The sequence below is a fragment of the Harpegnathos saltator genome, unplaced genomic scaffold (genome assembly GCF_003227715.2).
Source record: "Harpegnathos saltator strain DR-91 unplaced genomic scaffold, Hsal_v8.6 scaffold119, whole genome shotgun sequence".
Taxonomy (NCBI): Eukaryota; Metazoa; Arthropoda; class Insecta; order Hymenoptera; family Formicidae; genus Harpegnathos; species Harpegnathos saltator.
In genome coordinates this window covers 1,286,308-1,311,962 of record NW_020229894.1, presented here as the reverse complement: position 1 = coordinate 1,311,962, position 25,655 = coordinate 1,286,308, and the positions used below count along the sequence as shown (strand labels likewise).

General features: G+C 48.6%; 1 protein-coding gene across 10 annotated transcripts in view; it reads right to left on the bottom strand.

Annotated features, from left to right (window-relative positions):
* LOC105187725 (nephrin) overlaps positions 1–25,655 on the bottom strand; it is a 294,355-nt gene that overhangs the window by 51,269 nt on the left and 217,431 nt on the right. For all 10 annotated transcript variants that reach the window (XM_025304396.1, XM_025304402.1, XM_025304420.1 and 7 more), the window contains exon 3: positions 1,649–1,781. In XM_025304396.1, the coding sequence (XP_025160181.1) occupies positions 1,649–1,781 (133 nt within the window). The remainder of the gene's footprint in view (positions 1–1,648; positions 1,782–25,655) is intronic.

Below are 25,655 nucleotides of genomic sequence, written 5' to 3'. Positions count from 1 at the left end.
GTAGAAGTAAAATTCGTTTAGGTCACGGCGTCGAATGATTTAGAACAATGCCGAATTATTGTGATCAATGGAAAACGTTTATTCAGACGCGTGAAGCGAAAATCATAATAATGATGATAAAGGCCGCAACAATACGCGCGCGGTCTAAAATGGAGTGCGACGAGTATAAAATTCGCGATACTCGTTACAGCGGTAGCGATTTTTAAAGCGTCCTTTTCAAACGTGAAAACGCGAATGCGACGGTAAACGCAAACGAGATCGTACATAGAATTCGGCAGTCGGCATCGCGGACGACGATAACGATCATCGCGACGAGGTCGATAGTAGACGAACGTTCGATTGGCGATCGCGGCCAATTTTAAATTGGTCAATTAACGCGCTCTCCTCCTAAAGCGCGACTCGCTTTGATTTAATGAGCGTCAGAGGATCCGAACTAGAACATCGGGCGATTTTCTCCTGCAGTTTTGATATGTCACTTTCGCGGCGCGGAATGTAAATTATGCCTGTCTGTCTGTTTGAAAGGCATTTCCATTTGCGCGAATTAAGTGGAACAAGCGGAAGAATTCGTTTTCAGCTGACTACGGGTATATCCCGCGCATAATCAGCCGACTGTCCTGAGGAATTGATAAATCTCATTCCGCAAACAGTTACCGCCATAATTATCTCGTTGGGAGCGTTTTTTACCTCTCGTGCATCTGGTTATTTTCGACGGCGCTTTGCACATCACGCGTCGAACATTGCACTTCGAGACTCGTACGATTCGCGCGTTAGCTAAATATGCGATGCAAATAGAGAAGTGACGTTGAAGATAGTATTTTGACCTCGAGAGCACTACACGATTCAATCAACAGGATGGATTTTTATCGAGATTTTCAGCCGACGATAATTCTCTTTTCTCTTTTCTCTGTACCTCGGCTGTACTGTATTGCAGCTCTTTAAGTTACGTGAAACGTAGAAATTGAAGCGTCGGATCGGTAAATAAGTCGTTTCGCGTCCGCTAAGCTACATCGTCGACGTTTCGCTCTTTTGCACGTACAATTTTTCACATAGCCTTATTCGCATCTCCTTTCGCGCGATATCATTTGATATAACTTTATAGTTGAAAGCTTTTAGCTTGGTGTATTAGGCGCCCTATCGGATTATTCTATACATCACGTTTACGTAATGCATTTACAAATTTCGGATAGCATCGAGTGCTATAAATTGGAATCAGGTTTCAAGGGAGTAATTTGCATAGCGACGTTCATTATTTTCGTATCTGGCAAATTGTTGCGTAAATACCCGAATAAATATAATACTATTGAGGAATAGTATTACAAGCGCCGTCATAAGTACCGCAACATTCGTGCTTATTATCGCGTGCTACCGCGGTGAAAAATAAAGAGAAACACGATCGCTACACGAATTGACGCTTTCCTTACTTGACGTACTGCCCGTACGCGCTGTCTGTTTTTTTCTTTGTTTTGCGTCTATAAAATACGAGATGTACAAATAATGATGCTGCAATGACGAATCCACGGCGCGCATCTAACGCTGTGCGTTGCTCCATTCGAAAGACGAGATACAGCGACTTACGCGCGAATCGAGATAAGAGACTCGGGAAGAAAGGAAAGAAAGAAAAAGACGCTCGGAAGTGAGAAGAGTTTACCTGTATATCGGCGCGTCCGCCTCCTCCTTGTACCAAATAACCAGGTGCAGCTTGTCCCCGGAGAGCGGCGGTTTCACGTCGCAGGGTAACTGCGCAATTCCGCCTGCCACTGCTTCCGCATCTGTCATTGTCACTGTAATGACAAAGTCGGGTCGAGAGTCAGCCAGGATCTCATATAACCGGAAAAACGTGGTCGGAATAGACGCATTTTGGGAGCGCACTAATCTGCTCCGTATTAATGGCCGGCTTCGCCTCGCATCCGCCGATTTTGCTCGCTCACTCGCTCGTTCGTTCGCGAACAGGCGAGATTTAATCCGCGCGAATGTCGTGTACTCGAGTCCCCGAGACCGCGCTTGAGTGCACTACTAAGCCGAAGATCCTCTCGCGACGTATGGCCGATATTTTATCGGACCGTATCTTTCGCTTCGCGAGTCGCGAGGGAGCGACGCGCGCGAGAAGGACGAAGGTTTTCCTTCGCTCCGGGATCGGCATACATCTCTGTAGAGCGAACGCGAGCGCGGCCGCGCCAAAGTACGAGAGACATATTTCTTTGTTTTGCCAATAAACGACGTTCAAAGAGATAAAAGGTCCCTTCGGAGCGCCGCCGGCCGAGAGGGACCGCCTCTGCTTTCGCGATAAAATCCGAACTGTCTCCGGCGCGTATCGGAGGCCGTTTCCAACGGGACGGGAGAATTATTTAGTTTTTCGCGTGGAATTACGCGGCCGCGATCAGAGAGACCATTTTCTCATTTTCTCTCGAGCGGAGAAAAATTTTCTCTCCGGTCTATGCGCTTTCGCTCGGCATCGATTCGCCCCGCGGTGAATCCGTTTCCCGCGGATGGGCTTGGTGATTATTTTCCAACAGACGGACGTGGTCATACAATGAAATTGGCATATGAAACACAATAACTATATCGTCCGCAATTTAATGTATGCGAGTCGCGACCGCAATGGTGCACGACTTTGTTATTTATTGCAGTTTCTCCAAGACGGCTTCTCTTTTCGCGTATCGATCATTCCCTGCGCGAAAGTAAAAAAATCGGTCGAGTTAACGCGGCCATAATCGAATCAGTCACGTTTTGATTAAAGAAACCAGGATCTGGTCTGGTTCTCAGGATGGAATTCAATTCATAAAAAGCACGAATTCGCGGTCTCCTTCAACCGAAACGTGCTCCGTTCGTTCATCGCGTCACGTTAATTCAACCGACCTTTTTTCCCCGTGGCTCGTCGTTCTTCCGAAGAAATCGCCGAAACAGCCGCGAAGCATATCTGGCGAATTTTCCATCGAAAATTCGCCAGATATGTTTAATGATCTGTATATTCGCTAAAACGGGCGCGTTCAATGTCCTCTCTTCCTCTCTCACTTTCCCCCTCTATCTGTTTCTCCCTCTCCAATGTGTGCAGCGTAACTGCGGCGTCTGGTTATAATTAAAGCACGATCAATTAATTTCGTCCCTTGTTTTACGCCGTCAACGACAAATTTACCGGATCATCATCGCGCGGCCGGCGAATTTACGCGTTTTATCATCGCGCATCCGGCAGCGCGGCGCGCGTATCTATTTCGCGCTTCCGCGGTGTTGGTGCGCTGATATGACGCGGGTACAAATCGCGGCGATAATTGGTGCTCTCGCCAGTCTCGCCGGACGCGAGCATAATCGTATAATCGCGCGCCCGCTTGAACGTATTATGACTCGCAGAGAGTTTCTTTCGCAATTGATTTACGCGTCGCGAGCTGTACGGTGCACGCGCGCGCGCGCGCGCGCGCTGCGATTCGTAATTCTCGTCGTGCGCGCGTTCCGCTCCAAACAGCCTTGTCCGCTGCTGGTGAGCTTTATTTATCGATATCACGGACAGCACGCATTGAACATTCATATCGTAATGAGTATAAAATAGTCGTATCAGGCGCCGGTGCGCGCGCTGCTTGTTCGGCTCGCGAACGTTATATTTCTTGCTCTCTCCCTCTTCTTGTCTCTCTCATTTCTTAAACTGAGCATAAAATTGCATTCTTTATTTTGCATGCGCTTCGTGCAATCTATAAATTACAACGTAACCGCGATCTCAGGTGAGATTGAGTGAGGCAATAAATAATTCGATGTCATAAAGCATTACGTGATGGACGAAGGATAAGAATGATTTTTATGCAAAACAGACGGAAATATAAATGTAACAAACAGCAAAAATGCAATCCGTTCTTACGATATTCGGCCAATGTGCCAAGAATGCGCCGTTTTTCCCCGGTGTGTGTGTGTGTGTTTGTTTGCGCGGGCGTGCGTGTGTGTTTTATATCTCCTTTTTTGAAGCATGGCATCCGGGGCGACATTTCGAAGCAACGGCATCGGCGAGCTATTTATTGCGAGCGTTTGCCCAAACTCGCGGAACCGCGATCTCCATTTTAAATGTAATCCCGCGAAAGTATACAGCCGTCCGGGCCGCGCGTCCAGGTATCGATAATGGTAACTGTAATCAAGTCGGAAGATGAAACTCAGCCGATCAATTTTGAAGGGGAAGGGCGGCGGAATGGGACTGTACTGTAAAATAAAATCGATGGAGCGCAGCGGCGCCGGAAACCCGTGACGTTTCCGCAACACCGGAGATTTTTTTAATTGAATCTCTCTCCTTTTTTTCCGGCGCATTCCCTGCGACAGCGGTCGCATTTGAATACATAATTGGCAGCTTTTTCTCCCCCTCGCTCCCCGTGCTCCGCGATTTGACCGCGTCGATTCGCCTCTCTTTATGTCTTACCTTTGTGTGCTTTCTTCCAACCCGTCGACCATAAAGTGCGATTTAATTTCGACGTAAAACGAGAAAAACGACAATAGCGCGGCGGATGTAAAACCGCCGCGGAACATTAATGAAAATGTCGATATCGATATGTGGGGCTCTCGCAGCGCCCGTAGCGTCCACCCCGTCGATATCCTTTATTTATTTACGCTTTTCCTCTTTGCACGTGGGCTATCGATTGCCGCTCATATAAAACGCGTCAGTCTCCGTGCTCTACGAAACGAATAGCGCATGAATCATCACTCTGGATTTATTCCCGTTGTTTATCCGGACCTTTATCGCGTGATTTTAATTAAGATCCTTGTCACATTTTGCGCAATTTCGATGACAGGAGGGACGTAAGAGAGAGAGAGAGAGAGAGAGAGAGAGAGAGAGAAGAGAGAGAGAGAGAGAGAGAGAGAAAACGCGAGAGAATCGCTCTTTTGTGGAGACAAAAAGAGAGATAGGACGGAAGCAGATGTCGGTGCAGCGGGAATTATTACAAAATGTTTTGTTCCGCCGCGAATTTTCCACGCGACGTGCGCTTTCGAAATTGGAGCGCGATTCTTTCCTGCTTGTTCTCTCCCTATCTCTCTCGCCCTTCTTTCTCTCTGCTGCACCGCAAGTGCAGCAACGCGATGCCATGCGATGCGACGTGACGCGAGCAGAGAGTCCCGCTGCTACTTTCGCGCGTTGCGGCTCTTGCTGCCGCAAAGCACTATTTTCATTTAGCTTTTCCGCGGCGCTGAGTGAGTTTTACCGGACGCCTTTCTTCCGCATGTGTCCATTCCACTATGTGTATACGTTTGAGCCCGGTCCGCTTAATACAGTCCGGCTGAATCTAATCCCTGCTTTTCATAAAATTCGCCCGGCCGATCTGCCGTGCCGCGTTGCGGTGCACCCGCGAAAAGAAAAAGTTGGCGAACGCGCGTATCGTCGCCCGCGTCGTGCCCGCGTGCAATTCCCAAGAAAAAACTCCGGACGTTAATTACCGCCGTCGGCGAGAAAATATTTTTTCCCGCGGTTACTTCCTCGTCGCAAATAATGAGGCGCTTTCGCGTGTTATTAGAGTCGTGCGCGCGCGCGCGCGCGCGCGACAGCGAGCGAGAGCGAGAGCGAGCGCGTGAGCGCGTGCGAGCACGAATGGGGCTCGTATTTAGCGAGGAGTGGGTTACAAGTACGCACGCGTGTGGATAGACGCGATGTAAATGGTGAGTATACTCGATGGTTTTGTGTGCTCTCGTAAAGCAAGTTTAACATCGCCACCAGTGATGTTTGACCGAAATTGCGATACATGTCCCGGATTTTCGCGAAATTCAGTCGGATTCGGAAATCTCGCGTTCTTAAGCGCGGAATATCGAAGTTTCGTTCTCGCGCCCGTCGATATCCCCGCCGTAGCGCGGGACCAATTATTATATTTTCACGTTCTCTCTCTCTCTCTCTCTCTCTCTCTCTCTCTCTCTCTCTCTCTCCCCCTTTTTTTTTCTCCTCCCTCATGCGATCTTCCAATTTTCGCCGTTGACACATTTCGGCAGTCAAACGTGGAATTAGAGTGCTTTCGAAATCGGATTCCATCTCGAAATTGGCGGCGCGACGCGACATTTCGGTGTTCACACGCGATACCGAGATTTAATTCGCGAAAAGTTTCTCATTTGCCGTTTCTCGGCAACTATCGACTCTTCGATATTACGTCACCTGATATGTGATACGTCTCGCATGTTTTAAATATAGTCGTATACACGCAAGTATCCCCTGAAACTCTCGTTTCGATCGTCGTCGCGCACCAATTTCGCCTTGTTACAACTATCGCAATAGTCGCGTATTTTTTCCTCTTTCCCCCTCTTCTCTCCTTTTTTTCCCGACGACGTCCTCCTTTTCGCTTCCGTTCCCCGTTGGCTGTTATTATCAGCGTTCGTATTATCAACTAATCCGCCATCGCGGATTCCGTCGTTCTCATTTGCCGCTTCGCCTCAACTAAAAAGAGCCTTTCTGCGCGGCACGGAGAGCGAGCCGTTGCACCAGCTCGATATGCACTTCAATTACAACGCGGCGCATCACAAGCCGGCTTGCAGCGCGATAAAGAGAGCAAGGGGTAACTGCTGATACGCCCGGTCGCCCTTCCTTCCGCACCCTCCCCCACCCCCTCTCTCTCTCTCCTCTCTCTCTCTCTTTTTCTCTCTGTCGCTCTCTCATTCTATCTGTCTCACTCTCTTTGTCTCTTTCTCTTTCGCAAAATAGTCTCATTGTCTCTCGCGTCCGATTGTCCCGACGCTGTTCCCTCTTTCAGAACACGCACGCATATGGTGTGTCGAAAGATGGAAAAAAGCTCGCCGGGGGTGGGTCCGGCAAGCTTCTTCGGGCGCGATGCAGCGGCTATAACGCCATATGTCATTAACCGACGGTATTCATCGGCGTCACCCCAGGTGTGTGTGTACGCCGGCCGACGTGAACGTGAACGTGGCTCGTGCGTCAACTCCGCGGGGGGGTCGCCCCGTGACTTCATTATCCACTTAACGCTGCGTGTTCGTTTTTCTCCTCGCGGAGACTCGCGGCGCGGCGCGGCGCGCGCGTTTCATACCGCGAACGCATGTTTTCGCTCGCGCTCGTTCCACGCGGGGCTAAGCGCGAGAACGCATCCGCGCCGTGGACGTGGAAACATATTTTTGTATCTTTTTAAATATTTATTACTCTCTCTCTCTCTACATTTCTCAGGGTGAAATTACGCTCGAAGGGTGGAGTGACAACCGAGTCGCTCGATCGGAGTGATTTTTTATTCATATAGCGAACTCCGCGCGTGGAGTCGTCGGGTGAATATTTCTACTCAAAATCGGAAAGCAAATCCGGGGGTGTCCTACTGCTGTAGGGACAAAAATGTCGCTCTAATCAATTGGAACATTCACTTGTATCGAATCGGGATCCATCCTAAGCCCGGGTGAAATATTCGCTCTGACGAATCCGAGCGGGGCGGTATTTCCAGCGCTGCCTCGAGTGACTCGTCGCTCGTTCTGATTGAGATTTGAGCCCGAGGAATTTGGACAGGCGCGCGGATGATATCGCAGGTCGCGTTTGAAAATTCGACTTGTCGCGCTGTGCGAGTCGAGAGTGCGAAGGGGGTATTCAATTAAATCAGCGCGGGTCTCCATTTTCGGGCGAATCACAGATCGCCGGCGGTCAAGATCGATCGAGAGGCGGAATTCACGCGGCACGCGGGAGTTCACGCGTTCCCGCTCTCATCGCGCGCCGTGCGCGGAATGTAACAAGCGGTGTTCGTCAAGAGCCGCTGAAGCGCCTGTACATACCAGCCGGAGGGTTAAGCTGTCTCGGGGAACACTCTGTGTACTGAGAATCACTGATGGTTAACGTAATACGAACGTGACACAGACGCTGCCGCTCGCCCTTCTCCGCGCACACGTACGTTATCCGCGGAAACTCGCGCGTTGATTATTGCGAGAGCGCGCGCGAACACGCGCATGTTTGCAGCGTGGCATAGCGGACGTGCGTGCGTGCGTGCGTGCGTGCGTGCGTGCGTGCACGAGTGCGCGTGAGTGCATGCTCACGTGCTTGCGCGCGCGCGCGCGCCCTTAGCCACCGTTGGGTTCTCGAGACACAGCCGGAGAAACAGGGAGTGCCGGCGAGAGATAGGTGAAGAGCTCCGGCGGTGTGAGCAGAAATGAATTCATATTTACGGAAGTTGCATGCATATGCAGAGCTTTAAAGCGGGTTTGCGCGGGGTGATACACGAGAGTGAGGGAAAAAGAGAGAGAGAGAGAGAGCCGCGCGCGCGCGCGCGCGCGCGGAATTCAGTGCGACACCACGTGCGAATTACGCCGGTGAATAAAGAACGGGATGATATTCGCGATATCGAGCGGCTTCGATCGCGAGAGATCGCAGCAGCCGCACATCAGCCGATCGAGAACGCCGCGCATTCGAACTCTCTCCGCGAAATAATAGCCCCCTCCCCCTTCCCCCGCGTCTCGTGCTGTCCGTTGGCGCATCGCGCTCATCTGAGATTTTCGAAATTGCCAATGGTGAAATCCGAGAGATACACTCTCCGGTCTGTTTCGCGAAAATGAACGCGCATGATAAACGCGATATCTACCATCGAGTCTCGCGGACGGTGTTTTTTTCCTCCCAACGAGAATTTTCGTTTTCGTTTTTCGCCGTCGCGAGCGCGCGCCTTTTCGCTGCGGGCGAATCCGAAACCTCAAATATTTTAACGAGAGCATGTTAAAATTCCGCTAGAACACAGCCGGCCGTTCAGATCGACCCAGATCTCTCCCGAGCCGAGAATGATAACACGCGCTATCGCGTCGGCAGATTTAGCGGGGAATTTACCGTGGAAAAATCGTTTCGCTGTATAATTTAATTATTAGCTTCGCTCGTAGTGCAGCAAAATGCCGGGCTCGAAGTAATTAAAATTTGTGCGGTGCAAATTGAAGTAAGTGATTATTCCTACCTACCTACCTACTCTCTACCTCTCTACCCAGCTACCTAGTCGAGACTCTTCTCCAACTTCCGCGTCGTGTGGAAGAAGTATGTATTATATTTCGACGAGGGCGCATGTGCATAATTAATGCAAACGAGGATCCTTCCTTATCAGGATACCACGCACGGCTCGCTCCTAATTAATATCAAGACCGCTCTGAGTAGGGCCACGACGAAGGGCTTTTAATCCGACCACGGTCTATATCAGCGCGGTACGCCGTGCAGCAACCGTGCGACACAACCAGATTACATGTTGCACCGTTACGGCTGCTTCCTCTCCTTAAAAAATCCGTCTCGCCGGTCGGAAGAGAAAAAAATGCGCCCCCCCTCTTTCTTTCTCCCGCCCCGAGCCCCGGAAGCGCGTCTCACGCGAAACGCAACGCGAATTATTTCGCGCGAGTGCGCGATCTGCCGCACGGAACCGTCACGGGCGCGTAATCGTTCTTCGGTAAATACAATTTGTCTGCCGTTTATTACGTGTAATTAAATATTACGTATAATTAAACAAAAGCGTAACTATTGTTATTACGAGATATTGTTCTGCTCTCGCCGATTTGAGACAATGGCAACTTTTTCCGATGAAATATTCGAATAAACAATATTACCAGAGCGGACCGAGGGCGCGGACCCGAGGGCGCAAGTGAAATTATACGAATTATACTAATTATAATAATAATTGGCGAAAAGAGCGCGTTTATCTTGACTTGAAATATCTCGAGTTTCGACCGCGTCGTTATACCGTATAGACGGGATATAATTGGACGTCGATTGTTTCGGCCGCGCACAAAACTTTTTCGATTGTCATGCAAGCTGTCATGCATTTAATCCGCTGGACGGGCGGCCGTTGATTGTTTGAGTATTTAACATTGCCGATTGTTTGCTACGGCCCGCTATATAGCTAACGATAAATTTGAACAGCTAGTCAGTAGATCATATCGCTTTTCACGGCAATAAACCGATACCCGATATGAGCCGCTTTACCCGGGATTTTACCGCATTCTAGCCTATTAAATGTAACTTACGACGAAATTTGCGTGGCACGCACACACACGCGCACGCACCTACACGCCCACAACAATTAATCAACAACATCTCGCGCAATTTATCGGCCAGGGGCGTTCTCGTAAAAACGCAGCCCGCCTCAACTATCTCCTCGTTTCAATTTGGAGAGGCGAAATTTAACGCCGCCATACAATTAATCAATTTCACGCGCCTCGTGCGTCTCTATTATTATGCGTTTCTCTCACGATTCGTTCGCAAATTTAATCACGGTTCAACAGACATGGTTACAAGACTTGTCACCCTCGCCCACCCCGCTGTGTGTAGCAAGCCAGTTTACTCGACGCGCGCGGACAAAATGTTGAGTCAGCGTCGCGCTTGGTGTTTCTCACATTTACGATCAAATTGTAGAGGCTCTAGACGAAATCGTGGCTCGTATATATGTAAGGGTGTTCGCGTATTGCGTGCGTGCGTGCGTGCGTGCGTGCGTGTGCGTGCGTGTGACTGTGTAGCGCGGATGCCGCATAACTACTTCTCTCACGCGAAAATGCACGCGAAACAGAAAGACGACTGACGTCCTGCTGAAATATTATCCTCATAAAAGAGACAGCGCGCCGCCCCATCGCTCCAAGGTAATCCGGCTATGTCTTGTGTATTTCAGCGCGACGACGACATCGGTGAGACTAGATAAACGGCGTTGTCTAACAGGCTCGGTTCTAGACACGTCGGGGCCCCTCACGCGGAATGAGATCTGAGGCCCTTCGGTTATAAATCCACGTAGGTCATCCAATTGGCACGAGCAAATCTGTACTGTCCGCGCGCGCGCTGCTCGCGTCGTTCGTTCGAGTCAGATATTGGCGGAATTTCTGACCCGAAATTGAAGCGCGAATCGATCCCTCCGTTCGTCCACATCGTTAAAAATGTCCGAAGTCGATTTTTACGCTTATTAGCTCGGGAGATTCGGGATAAACGATACAGGTAAAAAATGCTCGTATCGAATATTTTGCAAATATTTTTTTAGAGGGATGTGTAATTTTTCTGCTGGAACGAGACCGTTATAATATGACATCTAACAGAAGTTATCGACTCTCGCTGCTAATAATTTATATGTATATGTATTTTTATAAAATAACGAAAATTATCCTAAGGTTTAGGAAAGAATGAAAGAAAGGACAGGTATATATACATTTAAATTGTGAAGTTTCTTACTAGCGGTATTTCTCTCTCTCTCTCTCTCTCTCTCTCTCTCTCTCTCTCTCTCTCTCTCTCTCTCTCTCTCTCTCTCTCTCTCTCTCTCTCTCTGGCTTTGAAGCGTACGGCCCGGAGACCTCGGATGTTTTGGCTCGAGCGCACAATGTCGAGCGGGTTCGCGTGCGTGTACCGGGCCCGTATTGAGTGTACGCGGGGAAATGGGTATCTCGCATAATAATTATGTGGGCCCCTTTTTGTGGGCCAGCCACGTGCACGGTTTTGCATCGAGGGGAGCAAAATCACACTTACGGTGTATGTTTACTGCCCCCATGGAATTCGCTGCGCAGACCTTTTTGTTCGACTTAATGCTCCCGAGGGGCGCCGTAATTGGTGCTGTTAATCTGTTTGTTCTTCCGTTTTGCGTTCTCGAGCTTGTTCGTTCTCGTCCGCGCTCTCGAAGGTACAGTCGATAATGGATGGATGTCGCGTCGATACTTGGAGTGTGTTTTTCTCCTTCATCTTGGAGTATTTTACGCGTGTTTCCGCAAAGCTATGCGAGAAGGTAAGCCGCGAATGGTAAATAGTAAAAAATAAATAATCAATAATGTAACGCAGCTGCGGCTTTTCGCAACGGCGAAGCAATTTTAAAGTTGCAAATCGGCCACTGAGAAATTTCTCTTGAAAGTAGCAAATGATAAAAATTCGTCGGTTATCTTAACGATTATATATCGAACAACGATTAAATCGTTGTACTGCGTTGTTCGCTTCATCATCGTAAATATTTCGTAAAATCGTAAACGTTTCTTGGGGTCTTTTACGCCGGGACTCTCTTTTCTTGTATATCTTTCATAAACCGTAAAAATTAGTTTACCTCACATTCCGTTGACAGTTCCAAGTAGAAACTATCGCGACGAGATACATAAAATGTTTAGACTCGACGCAAAAGAAGGACAAACGGGAGGAAAAGACGCGTGAGTTCATTCAGTCGCGACGAGAGTAGCAGTTTCGTTCCGCGAATTTTCAGCAGCGGTACGGACAGAAGTCGCAGGAACGCGCATTGCAGAAAAGGCTGGGGCGGTATACACATTCGCACATGCACACACACACACACACACACACACACACACACACACACACACACACACACATACACTATACGACATATGCACTCATTCATTCACACATATACACATCACGCATATACGAGCAAATACACAAACACAGAGGGAACGCAGCGAGATAGAAAGGGACGCGGCATCAAAGCGCGAGACAGGCCAAACCAGTTGTTATATCCTCGAGAAGCATTCGAACTCCGACATGAAAAGAGGAGCCCGCAGTGTTAACGAGGATCCGCGTGGAAACGCCTCGGGAAGGAGAAATGAGAGGAGCGAACTGTACGCGCTCGTTCGCGCACGACGTAGACGACGCGACGCGAGGGAAAGAAAGGGGTAAGTTAGGGGGAGGGGAGAGGGAGGGAGAGAAAGAGAGAAAAGAGAGAGGCAGAGAGAAGAGACATAGAGAAGAGCGTCGAGCGAGCGAGCGAGCGAGCGAGCGAGCGAGCGAGAGAGAGAGAGAGAGAGAGAGAGAGAGAGAGAGAGAGGGACAGAAAAGGGGGGACGCGAGTTGTTCCCTCCGAGTACTCACGACCCTCACGACTTGTCCGTTCGCTCACTCGCTCGCTCCTCGTTCTCTCACCCTCCTTCTTTCATCTGTCTCGCGCCGAGTGCTTGGGAAGCTGATCCCAATTAAAGCGAGTAGATATGCTACCGCGGTGGTTGAAGGAGAGGCCGGGGCGGAATTCATCGTCTCGATGGCGACGTGGCGGAGAGGGAGAAAGACGCGGTCGTGGTAATACGCCGGATGCGATCCCTCCGTGGCGGCGGAAACGGAGGAGGCTCGGTTATGGCCGATGAGGGGCTGAGCTGGGCGATGGGTCCCGCGATAAATTGAAGAGGGACCGCCGCCGTTGCCGGAATTGATCCTTCAAGGGTGGAATTTCGAGTGCTTCCTTCGTGTGCCCGGACGTTTGTTTGTTTAGTCGCGCGTGTTGACAGGGTCGATCGATAAGATGCGAAGGGAGAAGCGATCGCGATCGCTCGATCAAATCGCCCACGGAAATCCACTTGTGCGGTCAGTCGATATTGCACTCTGCTGGGGATGGTCATCCCCGATCGACACGTTGGCTTTTCGCGAATGACCGCTACCGCTTCATTTGTGTGTAGCGAGCGAGCGAACCCTTGGTGCGTTTTGAATATGACGGCGGTAACGTCCGAGAAACGAGCGAGTCGACCGCGAGGGGTGAATCGCTTGATGTTTATGCAGGATGCGTTTGGAGGCTGCGAATGCTCCTCCAAGCCGCAGACCCTCCGAAGCGGTAAATGTGCGGGAATGATATCTCTCGCGTTCTCTCTCTCTCTCTCTCTCTCTCTCTCTCTCTCTCTCTCTCTCACTCTCTCTCTCTCTCTCTCTCTCTCTCCCTCCCGAAAAGCCGCTTTATCGCCGTTATTCGAGCGAAGCTCGAGCGATAAGGAAACCGGAATTAACCGTCGCGAAAGTACGAAATCGCGCGAGTGCGGACGGCTCTGCAGAAATGTGGAACTCTTTTGATACAATGTTGCCGGAATGCAGCGTCCGTGAAACGGGAAACATGGACAATTGCGACAACGTGTTGAGATATGTAGAAGCGCGCGAAAGGAATCCGTGCGAATCTTTTAGTAATTCCGACATGTATTTTTGGCGAACGGCACGTAACCGAGGCAACGGCTATCATTTGTCAGTTTGTTTAACGAAAATATCACGGATCTCACTGTTGATTCTTTTATTCCTCCGTCCGCGCTTTTTCTGAAAGAACGATCGCGCGCGCAGCCTTCTAACCGGATTCAGCAGCTGCGGCTTGCGCGCGCGCGCGCTCGTCCGCTGCCGTTACATCACAATGCATCCGACAAGATCGTTCACGGTGCGATTTATCCGCGGCGAGAATAGAGCGCGCGCGCTCGCATAAAAATTTCCGAACGACTGCCGCTATCGTCGTTATTAACGAAAGCAACGTCTCGTATCTCGCGACTAGAGACAAAGAGACGGAACGACGAAGAAAGACAATCGCGGGGGCTACCCGACGCGGACAAAGGATGCATCGTCGCGCGCGGTGGAAAGAGGCGGAGCGCGAGACGAGGAAAAGCGGCAAGGGGATGGGAGGGGGAGGGGGAAGGGGTGCATGCAGCACGCGGCGCGGCGCGGCGCGGTGCAACGGAACGATGTAGGGAGTCATACATTAATTACTCGGATGTTATATGCATGTTGATGGGATACATATGTATGAGCACTCGTAAGTAAGTTGTGCCGGGAGGGAATACACGAGTATCGAAGCTCCGGCGCGCATCCTCTGGACAAGTGCATCGCTGCATTGTCCCGACGCCGCCGCAGCCGCCGCCGCTGCGTCTGGTCTGGATACAACCCGGAAAATTGCGCTTGCGGTGCATTAAATTAAAAGCCGAATACAAGGCGGAACGCCGGAATTGTCGCGCGCATTCACGCGGATACCACGCGCAGTGGTGTACGCTGCGTAAAAATCGAGAACGAGCGTGTAGATATACGGCGGTGTAACAAAAGGGTCGTATTCGGAGTCACCGTGCTCGCCTTTGCGACTTTTACATGCGTATACAGAAGACGCGCGGAATGGTGCGTCGCGAAAGAAATTTATTTACGGTATGTTTAAACGCGTGAACATTTCTTCGTCAGGCTGATTAGCGTCACATAACTCGGCGCTGTCGGCGTGTACGAAATTATCCTACGCATCAGTTGATATGATTTTGGAAACTGGAAAATACGGTGTAGTTGGTAGTAAGAGATAGTAAGAGATATTGTAGGTTTAAACGGTCCACAAATAATATAACTATATCTCATGGCACGCGCGCGAGCGCGCATACACAGTTCAGTTTAGCGGGTAAACGTGTATGTTCGTCTCGCCGTAAAGGATGTTTGCGGAACGCGGATATTTATAGCGGGGGATTATCAGGCAGCTCTTTCAGAAAATATATCAATTTTCGCGCAGTCACCGCGCACGCGCGAAATCAAAACCGTCCCGTCTTTCCGGCTTTCCGCTGAAAAAGTAAACACTCTGAATTTTTCATTGACTTTGCTGTTTACTGACGCGACCGCGCGAAGATAGACAGGCGAAGGGAGTGAGGGAGATGGAGAAAGAGAGAGACAGAGAGAGAGAGAGAGAGAGAGAGAGAGATAACGAGCGAGAGAGAGCAACAGATAGTTAACTGGATGAAATTTATAAATTTTCATGTGTCGATTATCTTGAAATTAAACTTTGCCACATTGCCGCAGTCTCGGCGCGGCCTGAATTTTTCATTGGTACTCCACGCGAAACGTTGCCCTTTTCATCCAAGTTCATTGTTTGAAGATTAACGAGTTAAACGAACTCGTCTCATGAGACAGAAAGGTAAATATATATATATATATAGAGTGCTTCCAAATATAAGCCAGTTGGTATCATATCCGTGGTCTTGAACAATTTTTATTCAAACCTTTCACCGAGTTGAAATTTCCGCTTAAAATTCGCTCGGGCGAGCGAACATCAAAACGCAATTACGAATTTTATGCTTAACTTGATAATCCAGCCCGATACGTATCCTGTTCTATTTCTCAAGAAGCAGTGTAGAAAATTAACGTTGACGATGTGGTCCGCGCGACGAGAAGGTTCGGGCGAACACGAAAGTTTTCAAAGCTAGCTCCACCGCGACTTGTTAGCGCGATCTCCGTAATGCGATCGTAACTTATACACGTCCGGACGATTGGGAACTCCTCGACTCGCCTTTATTTACAACGGTACGTGACTGCATTCTTGATTGCGGTAAATGCGCGAAAACCGCTTTTGTCAGTCGCCGATACGGTATGTGGGATTTCGTCCTATTTGCACGGGCGACCGCATAACTGGAATAAATAGGGAAGATTCTTCAACCAGAATGCACCTCCTCCTTGCGAAGGTGCATTCTTCTTCTTAAATAATATGATTATTTTCTTCTTCGTATTAATTTGTTCGTATGGCAGGCGGCTGCAAAATGTTCGAAAAACGGACAAAAGAATAGAAAGAAAATAGCATTGTACCAATTGAACGAAATTGTACATATACCTTTGTGCAATTGTCAACGGCTCAAAGACAGAGGAAAGTTCTCCGGAAATAAGCGGATATTATTTCTCACTTCCGAGAATTCTGGAAATGCACGATTTTAACTTTAATCGGATAAATAAAGACCACCAAGCCACGTTCTACAAAATAAAGGATAAGATTGTGTGGCGTCGTAACAGTTAATTAATTAACTGTCCTGTTTTGTAGCAACCGGTTCAAAGTTAAGCTTGAATTCTGTAATTAGCGTTCCGCATAATGCATAAATGTGCGGATATTCGATAAGAGATAACTTTCTTTTTTATTCCTAAGGTTTTTTTATATCGATATTTCTCCTGGAAAGTTGCATATACGCCTTTCGTAATTATCTGCGAATTTTTCTTCGTTCACGGACGCAAAGAACTCTTTCTTTCTTTCTCTCCTTTCTCTCTCTCTCTCTCTCTGTCTCCGTTCTCCTGTGTATCCCGCGAGCTAGATCGTACTTATTATAAGTTAACCGGATATAACGACGAGAAAGTATATTTAATTCATTAAACTCCCAAGGAAGTTGGATCTTCGGTGTATAATTTATCAAACTCCATTCGCGATTGACATAGCGTTCCTGTTTTTCTTTTTTTTTCTTTTTTTTACTTTCTTTCACCGAGGACATTGAAATAACTCGGGGATTAAAAGTAGAGCGCAATCCGTACGCAATCTCCAATAATGAATCAGTCTTATCAACTACATTGTCGTCGTATGTGCGATTCTTAATTGCAACGTACCTCATTTTTATCGATAACGCAAGAAGAAGAAGAAGAAACCGCAGAGGGAGGAAGTAAGACGCGCGCACATAGTCGGAATATTTAAATTAGACGAGAATAAAATCGACACGGTCTCTAGAAAGGTTCGACATCGTACGAACGTGGATGAAAAATGCCGCGACAATTCTCCCCGCGATAGATAACGGTAGATTGCGGCGCGTAGACAATCCCGCGAAAATGGCCATACTTATAAGAGAAGAAAATGGAAAATTATTATTATTGCATCTTTGTCGACATAATTATGATTTTCATTTTCGTCCTACGTCACTTTATTACGAAAATATATATTTTTGTATTTGTATTTTGTATATATATATATATATATGAAATATATATTTTTGTTCAAAACAATTACATTCAAGTTGCTTGAGAATTTCGGCAGATTCAAATAAAGCTAAGCTTACACGTCTTCACTTACAAACGTCGAAGATTGATTTGAATTTTTCCGGTGGCGCAACGTGGAAGCTCGTCTAATTTAATTGGAGCAATTAGGAAGCCATAGTCAAAGTTGTCCACTTGACGGCGTGACTCTCTCTCGCTCTCGCTCTTTCTACTTTCAGTTTCTTCGTTCGCGAGAGTACCGTTTTTTGCGGGAGAAAGACGAAGAAGGCGAGATATTCGTCTTTCGCTTATTCTTCCTTCTGTGCACCCTGCTTGATGGAATGTATAATTAATTTTTCAAGCCGGGTGTCAAGCACGGTCTTTTTCACGAAATCACGGTGATAAGACTAAGTGGATTACCATGAGCGTTGGGAGAAAGAGAGAGAGAGAGAGAGAGAGAGAGAGAGAGAGAGAGAGAGAGAGAGCGAGAGAGAGAGAGAGAGAGAGAGAGAGAGAGAGAGAAGAGAGAGAGAGAGAGAGAGAGAGAGAGAGAGAGAGCGTTATGCCTTCTCTAATTTTACGCGAATTTATCCGAGAGCCCTTGGCCGTGTCTACAAGACGAAACTTTCGCTAACTTATAAGTTAAAACGGTCGAAACTATTATTCTTGTGGCTCGCGAAAGTAAAACAAAACTCGTGACTTATTTATCTCGGGGAGCTTAAGTTAAAAAGCCAAAGTACATATAAAAATACATATGTACGTAGATGCGTATATTTTTATCGCATAATAAAAATAAAGTGCAAAGGGGGAGAGATATCGGTGAAACGCATTACTCATTTATATCGTCCGCGTTTGGGCATAAAACTTTATCCGCTGCAAAATAATTCGCGGCTTAATTACTTCATTTCGTGCGGCATTACACAACTTTGGCAATTTCGCCTTGCGCCTCATCTTCGCGCTGCGCCTGTTCGCACTTCATTTCGCAAGTTACATCGTGCCGCTTCGCACATTTTCGGAAGTAAATGAAAACTCGACGTTGTCAACCCGGTTGGTTATGTCCGGCGAATATTCGCCCTCATCTTACTTCCTAATACGTAGCGACAATCTCAAAGAACACCGACATTCTGACAGCGAAATTCAACACGAAGTCTGAAATCAGAATTCTCACGGTTGTGATCACAATAGAAGAAACAAAATAGAAGAAAATTTGCGACTCGACCGAGATTACAAATTTATTAATTTTCGAATAATTATTCAACATTCACGCAATTGACGACATTCACGTACAACGTGCGCTTCGACGAATTCACCGGCTTTACTCGATTACCGGATTATTTAGAAAATTTCCGTTAGAGAGGGAAGATAAGTATATAATATCTCGTTTTCGCAGAGTGACTCGAGATCTTGAAGTTTCCGCGCTGAGGCAAACACTGGCGAGCAAGAAATGCGCATCCCGGATCTTCTTTTCAATTACCATAGTAAGAGATTCCACGCTGTACGGAATATCGGTGTTCGGATGAAGAATTCCGCGCGATACCCTCGCTCTCAAAAAGACCGGGACGTGCTAAAAAGCGGCCAGACAATTGCGCGACCTCTCAACGATCGCAATTAACGCGCGCGCGCGCGCACGCGCACTTTTCGGAGGGAGAGAGACCGCGTGGTAAGAATCGCTGCAACTCTCGGCGGCAACGCCGATGCACCAACCGACTTATCGGGGCGAACGGCAATTAAACGCGACCGCGGCGAAATAAGCCGCGGCATCGATTATTGGTCGTCGTTTGAATCGAGACGCGGCGCGCAAAAAGGAGGAGAAAGGAAACAGGAAAAATTCATTATGCATTCCGAGCAGTGAGAACACCGCAAAAAACATAGAAGGGCGGGAGAGAAGGAAAAAGAGAGTGAGAGAGAGAGAGAGAGAGAGAGAGAGAGAGAGAGAGAGAGAGAGAGAGAGAGAGAGAGAGAGAGAGAGCCTCTAGGATCCACTTGTGCTCGTTGCTCGACGAAAAGTGCTATTCGCTAAAGAAGAAAGAATGAAAGGAGGAGATGAGAGAATGGAAAAAAATCAAAGAACGGAATGAAGAAAAAGGACGACCGCGACCGGTGGGTGAGTGGGAGTGAAGGGAGGAAGGAGATGAGAAGGATTCCGAGAGAGTTTTTTCCACGCGGCTATCTACAGGGTGACCGCGAATAAAGCTTGAAGGATTTTCGGGGATTATGAGATGGACGTTGACACCGAGCTGAACTTAACTCGAGATAAGGCGAGATAAATCGCACGTAATTGCCGACGTTCTCGTGAAACTTTCGGTGACAATGCAATTGATAATAAAGCGATACCGCTTCAGTCTGTTGGAAATCGACGCGAGCGCGTAAATGAGCATCGTTGCGAGCATTGCGCGATCGTCCTCGAACTATTGGACGCTGCGATGTTAACTAAAAATAGAGTAGAGGAGCAAACTGTGTCGACGCTAAATTACCGACCGGCTACGAGTCGCCCGGCCAATTATAAAAGTAATTATGAAATTATACTTATACGTTTGAATTATGAGATTTTCATAATGGGCATAATTAATAATGCACGGGGCTACGCGTTAAGATCTAAATAATTTAATTTCAAACTTAAAATTGATATTGATCGCGCGCGCAGCCTTTCTAAATAAAATTAATCCGTGCGAAATATAAATTTAGGTATCCGTTCTCTCGTCCAGAGATGAATATGATAATTTTTGAGTGTCATTTAGATTGTTAGCGAACCATTGTTTAAGCGATCTCCGACATCCACATTCAACGCGCTGATTAAATCTTTTAATTAAACACTGTAAATTTTCGGCGCGCGTAGCCTACTTAGTGCGGTGCGCAGTTAAAATCGGGGACAGATCGAATCATCCGATTAATTAACCGATAACTTCGCCGCTTAGTCCATCAAATGTGATAATAGGGAGCCACGATTACAATAAATAATTCAAGCAGTGGATGAATTATGCACCCCCGGATTTCTTGACGGTGGCTGAGCAAATTAATTCTATCGATTAATTAGTCAAGTTCAGACCGAGCCTCCGTGTTTGGCACGGTAATTTCTTACGAGCACAAACCCACCCCGTAGACACACTCCGTTGAATGAGACGCAGGAAACCGGAAGAGCAACCGAGTATCGGTACGGCGGTGGCGGCGGCGGAGAAGTAGGAAGAGGAAGAAGTAGAGGATTGGAGATCACTTCGAGCGCGTAAACAAGGGCTCATCAATCATCAAAGTGCAAGGAAACGAGAGCCCATTATGGATGAGACTCCATAAGGAGAAATCTCGGATATTTTCTGTCCCACTCACTATATTTCTGTTCGTCTCTCTCATTCTCACACACACATTCGCACGCCTCTTGCCTCTTTCACACACACACACACACACACACACTCTCTCTCTCTCTCTCTCTCTCTCTCTCTCATCCCCCAAGTCAATATATATCTGTCCGTGCATAAATCTCGACGCTTCGGCGCGTGACAGCCGAACTCGCGCAAATATGTCGCGCCCTCGTGGAAGGAAGATGCACGATCTCTCCCTCCTCGCGAGCGATGTATTATAGATCCGTGGCGGGGATTAAGAACTGCTCGAATCGATCGCTCGCCGACAGGCGAGAGACGCCGATGAAGATGGACACGCGAGGGTTGGCGGGAATAAGCGACGACGCGAGAGATAGCGGGAAGGATAAATATGGAAAGATAAATCTATCCGGTATTCTCTCTCTCTCTCTCTCTCTCTCTCTCTCTCTCTCTCGGCGGAGACGTGGGAAGATAAATTTAAGAAGGCGGCCCGTCCGTTACAGAACTCCGGAGCCGCGAAAGTGGTCGCATCTCACAGAGCTTTCTAACGAACCGGGAGATAAAGGCTATAATTAAATCCTATATTTCAAGGTTGAAAACATTCGCTCGGAAGAGACGATCGAAGGTCCCTCGACCCATCGATTCCCCCTGCGGCGAGCTACTCGCGACGTACGCACGCTCGGAGAAAATAACGCGATGCAAAAAGGTTTCCGCGACGAATTTTTTCGCACGAGATCGATATCGATATCGTGTCGTGCGGCTAAGCGCAGCCAGACGGCACGAAGCGCGGCGAACATATTCCGAGACAAATGTCGAGAATAATAATAAATATACCGAATATATTTCCGCGAGTATTCGCGCGCCGACGCGAAGGAATGATCGCCGTTTACTCAGCAGCGGTGTGTGTCGTCGATTGACTCGACGACGTTTCGGCTTATCACTCGGCGCGGTTCCCGTGTCATCGCGAATCGATACCGCGCGTAGCTCGTATCGTCGAGAGAGATACCCCCCGCGCGCTCGCAGCAGCGAAGAAGTCGCGCATTCCTGGCCCCAGGAGGTTTCCCCCGAGCCTCCCTCGCCGCCGCTTCTTCCTACTCCGCTTAGAAACAAGAGGAATTTTATTTAGTGTCTGGCACTAAACTCCCAAAAAGGAAGTACCTTTGTGCCGGACTCGAGCCGCTCTCGTTCCGGAGCCTCGGCTCCGGATTCCCAAAGTACGATGTTCCAGCAAACGTTTCCCGTCCGCCGACGACAATACAAGGAGACGCGGCTCCACCCTGTCGTCGACGTCGAATTAAGCCTTTGCCCTGGCCTCTCTACCGGGTGGCGTGCTCCGAAAGGAATTGTCTGATGCTTTAAACGCGGACCGTATTTCGCAATATCGCGCGTGCTCATTCGACGCCGACGTTCGCAGTTCTTCGCGTAATACTCTCTAGTCCGTTACTCTTTGTCGCGTTAGCCCCGTTCATCACGAGCGACAAGAGACGGGGAGGGGGTGCGTATGCGACGAGAGAGGGGGCAGGAGGGACAAATTCGTACATCTCATTCGTATTTTCATCTTGGTTCATCTCTGATCGGTGCGGCTTTAACCGTAATCGAGGATATAATCACCGCGCGGCGGCGGCTGATCCGTCATTAGCGACAAAATGAAATGGCCATTTCGTTTATGGTACATGTTTACGAAATAATATCTCGTTTCTGCGATTGCCAACACCGACGCGCGATAACGCGTTGGATTATAGCGTCATTAAGATCCATCGCGGTACGTCACGAAGGCACAAAATTGATTTAAGCTCGTCGTTACAGCGCGCCTGCGAGCGTGTCGAACGAGAGGGCGAATTTATTAATCATGGCGGGAATTAAATGCCCAATTTGCTAGTATTGTGTATTGTCCGCCGCATAAAAGAGAGGGAGAGAGGGAGAGGGAGAGGGAGAGGGAGAGTGAGGGGAGGGGAGGAGAGGGAACAAATAACCCTAATATTTAATGCAATTGCTCGAAAAACGGTAACGTGCGCGCCAGGCAACAATTTTATCCGCATATCGATTCAGCGTTACACGCATTAAAGTGCGCTCGTACCATTGACTGGTTGCAAATAAATTATGGCATTCTCGTTTTTCTCCTTTATTTTTTTGCCTACGAGAATTGATGCCAATCAACGCGTGCGTTCGAGCGAGCGAAATGCAGCGCGGTTATTTTTCACGCTATTAGGGGACAATCACGCGAAGGGGCACCCTCTCGCGTCACCGTCAGTCACGCTAAAAATCCCAACGATCCCGGTCACTCGGCCGGAATCTTCTTCCTCGTCCGTTTTTAATACGACCACCGGTCGTTCCGGGGGTTACGCGCTGGTGCATACATGCATTGCGTATAATCGATGGAACGGGGTGCCACGATTATATATCACAGCGATTAATACTTTACAATTGTATACTAGTTACACGTATTAAATGTATCATAATTGTACATTGATTTAATTGAACGTACATCCGCGTGCGCGCGCGCGCGCGCGCAAACTGTGCGCTGCGGCGATTCGGTGATCCTAAAAGCAACGGCAGAACGACGTATTTCTTCGTCGATTAACCGGTCTGACGGCGCAATTAATTGCCCCACCGGCAAATAATTTCATTGCTACCGCCTCTGCGGTCCCGTGGAAACCTATCGAGAGGGCCATCAACTGCTGCGTGCAACACGCCGGAACGGACCTGCATTATGCGCCGCCTCTCGGTTGCGGTATCTGCCGTCGATCGTTGGCGGATCGCTGGCGGCGTAACGAGCTCGCGGCAGTAAGGCATGTCAAAGTTACAGCTTTTCGGCATGGAAGCGCGATCGATCGGCAGCATGTGTGTACGTACGTATGTATAAATGCACGCATGCACCCGTCGGGCAGGCGGTATTCGTGTCAATCGCCAAAAACACGTCTGGCTACCGCGGCGTGAAATTCGCGGACTTGAGAAAATATCGGCGGAAATTTCTCGTTTTAGCGGAGCTCAGCGCGAATATTGCTTAAACAATGGCCTGCTAATCTGAAAGACGTTTCAAAATTATCCTGTCCATTTCTGACGGGAGAACGGATGTCTAAATTTATATCTCAGGCGGGTTAATTAATTTTATCTCAGAATATTAAGATCCTTTCAATATCCTTTCTCGAGCACGACGAATGCTGAAATTATGCCTTCAATTAACGCAGTTAAAATTACATCTAATTGATTTTAAGTTGATGAGAAGCTGATATTTAATTTAAAAATAATACAAACCCGGTGCTGATATGCAAAGTTCGAAGAAAAAGAGAGAGAGAGAGAGAGAGGAAACTATACGATTTTAGCGTTAATTATTTTGGCTTGTCTACATCGCGAACGACTTCTTCTCATTTTCTATTTAAACGAGAATAGCGTATCGCGTCGGTGCAGACAGCGCGGATACGGTAAGTGCCAATCTCATTCTCGTGTCGTTAGCGGAAGTGAAGCGAAGGAAGGGTGGGAGGAGGGGTGGGAGGGAGGGAGAGAAAAAAGAGGCGCGCATGCGACGTTTAATAAGCGACAGCTCAAAACTGGCACTTTCGATGAAGCACCTAACACCCCTTTCTGCCGCTCCCTCTCATCGCCGCGCGCAACCCTTTCGCACGCGCACAAAGGCGCAACGTTCCGGCCGCATATGCGTCCTCGGTCCCTCCGTCGAGTTTCCAGCCTTCAATCCGCGGGACCCCTCCCCCCCCCTCCCGCGATTCTTTTCGCTACTCCGAGTCAGGAACGACTCTAAACGGGGCACAGACGCGGCACAATGCGCGCTGTCTCGCATTCTATATTTCTCACTGAATCCGTCGAAAATTCCGTATATATCGAGAAAGACGGCAATCGCGGCACAGCGATATAAAACGGAGCTGCTTCACACTCTGATAACTTGAACTGCAAGATAACAAGCTTCTTTTATCGATTTTTCATCTTACTTACGCCGCCGGGATAATATTTTTACGTGCCAAAATTAAAATTGAAGTTGAAGTTTATGCATAATGGAGAGATCCCGATTATTCAGCTGGAACTAGAAAGTTCCCGGCCGAAAGTTACGATTAAGAAAAACAAGGAAAAAACTCGAGCGTCTCGATTACTTATTCATGCTTCATCTCTGATTCATCTAATTATTCTCAATTACGGTCTTCGGGAATATCTTCGTTTTCTATCTTGTATCACGACTGCCGCGGATCGACGATTTCCGAAGGGAGTGGAACGCGAGGCAGTTTGCTTCCCCCGTGCGAAAGTCTTCGCGCGACGCGACTGCTTCCCTTGCAGTTTACGATTATTACTTACGGTATCGGCAAAAATAACATTTTTTTTCCTCGCTCACGTGTAACATTACGAGTCGCGTGCGCGTTTTCGCTCGCGATTTCCAACGAACCGGCACTGCTGGCACCGCTACCCTCTCGTCGACACTCCCAGTGTCGCCAGCCTCCGTCCCCACATACGGCACCTCCCGCTCTTGCCACCCCTTCCGGACAACGCGGCCGAAAATGAAAAGCCCTCAGCACGCTTTCCGGCCAGTCCAGGTGTTGCTTCACCAATCGACAATAGCCTCTCGTTCGCGTTATAGATCAAAATGCGCTGCTGGTTGCGCACTCATTCGCGGTAGACAGCCAAAGCTGCCACCCTCGGAACTCGAGAGGTCGACACGAGGGCGGGCAAGGGGTGGTGATGGGGCGCAAACGCTTGTCCCCCGGTTCTGTTACTCTCTGTTGACGTGGACGTCGCTCGTTGACGCGAACGTCAATTGGGGGTCGACGGGTTTGCAGCGGTGACGGTTGTTTGCGGAACAGGAGACGACGGACGGCAGAGAACGGAAGGGGTCGCTGAAATTTTGGTTAACGAGTGACGGATCGGACTCGCGCATCGACAAATAATTAATGACGACAATTAGGCCTTTCGCGGGGCCGAGGCGGTCGCCGCATCGCCCGTCGCTTCCGCGCTTTCCCGATGGCGACACGACCCGTTGGGTATCGACGGAAGCTGCGGAAGTG